Source organism: Cephus cinctus, unplaced genomic scaffold (genome assembly GCF_000341935.2).
Source record: "Cephus cinctus unplaced genomic scaffold, Ccin1 Ccin1_scaffold0709, whole genome shotgun sequence".
Classification (NCBI taxonomy): domain Eukaryota; kingdom Metazoa; phylum Arthropoda; class Insecta; order Hymenoptera; family Cephidae; genus Cephus; species Cephus cinctus.
In genome coordinates this window covers 1,555,622-1,559,802 of record NW_014333329.1, presented here as the reverse complement: position 1 = coordinate 1,559,802, position 4,181 = coordinate 1,555,622, and the positions used below count along the sequence as shown (strand labels likewise).

Sequence of the window (4,181 nt, the reverse complement as noted above, 5' to 3'; positions counted from 1 at the left end):
AGGAATTTTTTAAAATTTTAGATTAGCTTTGTAACGATTACTCGATAATCACTCCAGATCACGTATATTATTTGAACAAGGGGAATGTTTTGTAACCGTCCGCAAGGCCTAGAGAACGCTCTTACAACAATCGATTGTTAGTCTCGTCCAATACTGCAGCAACATCACCAAACTCAAACATCACGAAGCACCATACGCGATAACGAATGAGAAACGATAGTTTATTGCAAAATAATAAAACTACGGCCAAAAAGTATGAATATCGTGAGGAATCTCGTATGACACGTAAGCAACGCGTTCGGCCATCTTGTTTTCGTATGAAGAGCGCAGCTGCACTGCCAGCCCCCACCCTTGATCTTCACAACCCCTAACACCTAACCGACACAAATGGCTCCCTTATCCCTGGTCTTGCGTCAGGCTCTTACCTAAGAAAAATCTTGTGTAAATTTTGGTTATTCCGCTGTTTAGAAAATTTACTCTTGAAACCAACAAAATTGTTGATGTTAAAAAAAAAAATCACGAATTCTTACATACGACATTCTCTTCATAGAAGTGACTCGGTCGCTTTAGGAATACCAATACGAGATTTATATTACGGATGCGAGCGTACGATTTGTTACTGACGATATTATTATTTTGCACCAGTAAGGAAACTCACGTTGAAAAATGAGCCGTATTAATCACGAAGAAAGAAAACTCGTGGTATCTCTATTTTCTCAATTCCCTCAAAATTTCGTACCCGTCATGAATTACACAATGGTATTGAATATTGCCGAATAATAAAAATAATAATCCTCCACTGACCCTCGTTATAAGTATAATCAAATCAATTAACTGAATCATCAAAACCAAAAACCACCCCTTTATGTACAAGACTTAATGTAATAAAATGCCTTAAAAATGTACTCTCTCAAAAATTTACTTCGTTTGAAATTTCCCGGGAAAAATATCTCCCTGACAAGATGGCCGTAAAGTGCACGGGATACTTTGCGAAGCAATTCGCATCCATCATACGAATATATGAGTATCATGCCAAAGTCAAAATATTTTCAGAATGACGTATGCAGTACCAAGTCGGCACGAAGCCGAAGAAGCAGGCAGGACGTCCTGGCAAAATGCAGCGTGAACACCGTCGAGCTTTAGTAGATACCTGGCGTGGGATGCTGGGCTGTTTAGCTCGTTTAGCCATAAATCATGGTGGTTGCAGGGTCAGCTGCCCGATCTTGGCCGGTTGGCATTCCAGGTTCACGATCCAGAGTGCAGCTCCAACTTCGTGGGCTGACCGTAGTTCTGCTGTTGCCGGGCGTAATCCTGACCCGCGTAAGGTCCCTGTTGTTGGTGATAGCTCAAGTAAGCCGCGTGAAGTTGCTGCTGTTGTTGTTGATGTTGATGCAGGGAGTTTTGTTGTTGATTAGTACCTTTCTGATTTGGATTACTTTGCATCATCATACTCGTTGATCCATTACCACCGTTCAATAGCAATGATTCTCCAGTCGGAGGCTGATTCGTATTCAGCTCTTCAGGAACATTTGAATCTAGGGGATTGAATCCCATTTTTCCATCTTTCTTGGCCTTCATACGACGATTTTGAAACCATATTTTTATCTGGCGCTCTGTGAGACACAGAGCATGTGCTATCTCTATGCGACGTCTTCTCGTTAGGTAACGATTGAAGTGGAATTCTTTCTCCAGCTCCAGGGTTTGGAAACGCGTGTACGTTTGTCTTGTGCGCTTTTGTCCTACGCCACCGACGTCGGCTGAAACAAAGAATGGAATTTAAAAGTACCAGTGGGATTGATGTAAAGTTAATGCAGAAAGTTGTTCAATGAAATACTTATGCCGTGTTCTAGATATTCCAGTTTGGAAATTAAAAGTACAGGCATAGTAACATCCCCTTTTCTACATTTACAGTGCTAAATAGTATTCAATTCTTATTATACATTTTTTTAATAATGTCATTTTTTTATTGATTTTAATATACAAAAGTATTTCAAGACTTATTCATGGTCGACTGACCGTTCGAGTAGTTCGACTTCATCCAAGGGTAATCAACTTGTCTCTGAGGTGGATCTTCCCCAAAATCACTGCTCTCTTTGGGGCTTCCCTTCCCATTATTATTATTCCCATAAGAAGGATATCCGGGTTGCATCGTCTCGAATCCCGTCGGCGAAGTGGGTGTCATCATCGAAGTGGCACAGTTTCCGGTCTGCGCCGGCGCAGAATAACCCTGATATGGTTGCCTATATCCGATACGAATATCCGGTTGTTGCTGATGCTGAAACCGTTCAGGATTCACAGAATCCCCAAGGAGTCCACTCAATGGGGAAGTTCTATCCGACGAAGAAGATGGCGTGTAGGGTGGCGTCTGACATGGAATATGCGTAACCGTAGCAGGAGCAGCCTGACCAGTAGATTTCACATTGGAATTAACATAACCATCGCCAATAGCCTCTTTCCCATGTCTTAACAAAGTTTCCAAGAGACTCGACGGCGGCGTCACTTCCTGTGAACTTCTAGTGACGTAACCAGACGGACTAGGTTGCTGTGGCACCTGATAACCAGCAGAGCCGTGAAAGAGCGTCTGATCACCAGGTCGACCGTCACTGATAGGCTGATAAGGCCAATATCCGGTTTCACTGTTAGCGAAATACGCTGAACTCGTCATAGTTCACTGTCAATCCAGATCACAGTGACACTTGAAATTGTATCTTGAGCACCAAGTAACACAGGACACTTGGGACACGGTGTACTTGAAAAATTCCAAACTTTTTATAAAAATTATTAGCGATTTAACACATTTTCGAATCCTAGGCGTTTCCGCTCGCCACCGATCCGTGATGACCACTTGCACGCCGGTTCACTTCTGAAAGCGTGAGCAAAGTTCAGCCGAACACGAAGGCGACATACAATGAAATGAAATGATTTGTGTCCCCGTGACGATTTTGAGCCTGGGGTCCGTCGGACTGGCAATGGGGGTTCGCGCGTGCCAATGGGCCCCCGAAACTTTCACCGGTTTATTACAGTATAGGCAGCACGAAGAAGGAGGAGAGTAGGTGTATGGCTATAGGGGGTAACTACCCCTGGTTCAATGTTCCTGTAGCGCCTCCCGCCAAGCCATGGTACAGGGGTGGCTCTATCAGCTGCCCTTTGATACAGGAAGGCCACCCCCGATATTCACTCGATACCGTTCGATGCTGTGCCAGTCCCCTCCCACTATTAACGCTATTGACACAAAACCCATATTGGAGCCCCCCTGGCCTAGCACAATGCCGCTCCGCCATGTGTGCCACCACCCCAATACCCATCCCTTAGCCGTCCTCTCGTCCCCCCAAACTTTCAACATTCAGGACCTATATCAGCTATAAACTCTGATTTGAGCTTCTGATTTCACAGATCTGTATTCATACAGGCCCGCACTCCTCTGCAACCCCTTTATTTCTGATCTCATCCCCAGAACCTACCTACGACTGTCCGCGACTTTTTAAAAGCCAGCCACAGGGATATTTCAAGGAAGCCAGGACAGAACGGAAGGAAGGAAGGTAAACAAAGTGCGTGCTGCAGCTAGGCGGAGGCAGTCTTGCGAGTGACGTCTCTCTCCGGAACCCTGCCGGCGACGATTAATCAACCCTGCACACTCTCATCCCGTGTGTATACGTGCATTTAGCACGGTCTCTCTTTTCCTCTCTGGGCTCCCTCACTCTTTACTTCCTACCTCAGAATCCACTCCTTCCTTTATCCACCCCTTTAGACGCTGTCCTACGTATTTTCATTAATCCCACTTTTCGTGAGCTTGCTCCCTACCGTAGCTGCGTTAACACATGACCGATACACACGTACGGCGCCTCCATGCTGCAGAGAGAGAGAGAGAGAGAGAGAGAGAGAGAGAGAGAGAGAGAGAGAGAGAGAGAGAGGGAGGGAGTTAGAGAAGAGTGAGAGAAAAAAGTTGGAAAGACAAAAAATATCTTTGGTTCGACCATTTTTTAACGATAAGTGAGATGTATCCATTTAGAGTGTGGACGCGTGTGTCGTCGTCTCGCCACTATAACTGTTTTGTGTACGCGCTGGTTTCGGCACGCTCGCTTTAAAATAATTATCGTTAACAGACGCGAAGATAATAGGCCGCACCGTGGAAAAACTATAAATAGTAAAGCACCACCGAAAAAGTGATTGATGATGTGTGC

At 44.8% G+C, this 4,181-nt stretch overlaps 1 protein-coding gene across 1 annotated transcript; it reads right to left on the bottom strand.

Annotated features, from left to right (window-relative positions):
• Positions 1-1,245: 1,245 nt before the first annotated feature.
• LOC107270157 (homeobox protein Hox-A5-like) lies at positions 1,246-2,665 on the bottom strand. Its single transcript, XM_015744892.1, has 2 exons — positions 2,017-2,665; positions 1,246-1,757 (listed from the first exon to the last, which is right to left on the bottom strand). Exons 1-2 carry the CDS (start codon positions 2,663-2,665, stop codon positions 1,246-1,248), a joined length of 1,161 nt encoding a protein of 386 aa, XP_015600378.1.
• Between the last annotated feature and the right edge of the window lie 1,516 nt (positions 2,666-4,181).

Coding starts and splice junctions, on each gene's coding strand:
- LOC107270157 (XM_015744892.1), bottom strand. CDS start 2,665: ATGACGAGTTCAGCGTATTTCGCTAACAGTGAAACCGGATATTGGCCT. Junction 1,758..2,016: donor GAAGTCGAACTACTCGAACG/GTCAGTCGACCA, acceptor TCTTTGTTTCAG/CCGACGTCGGTGGCGTAGGA.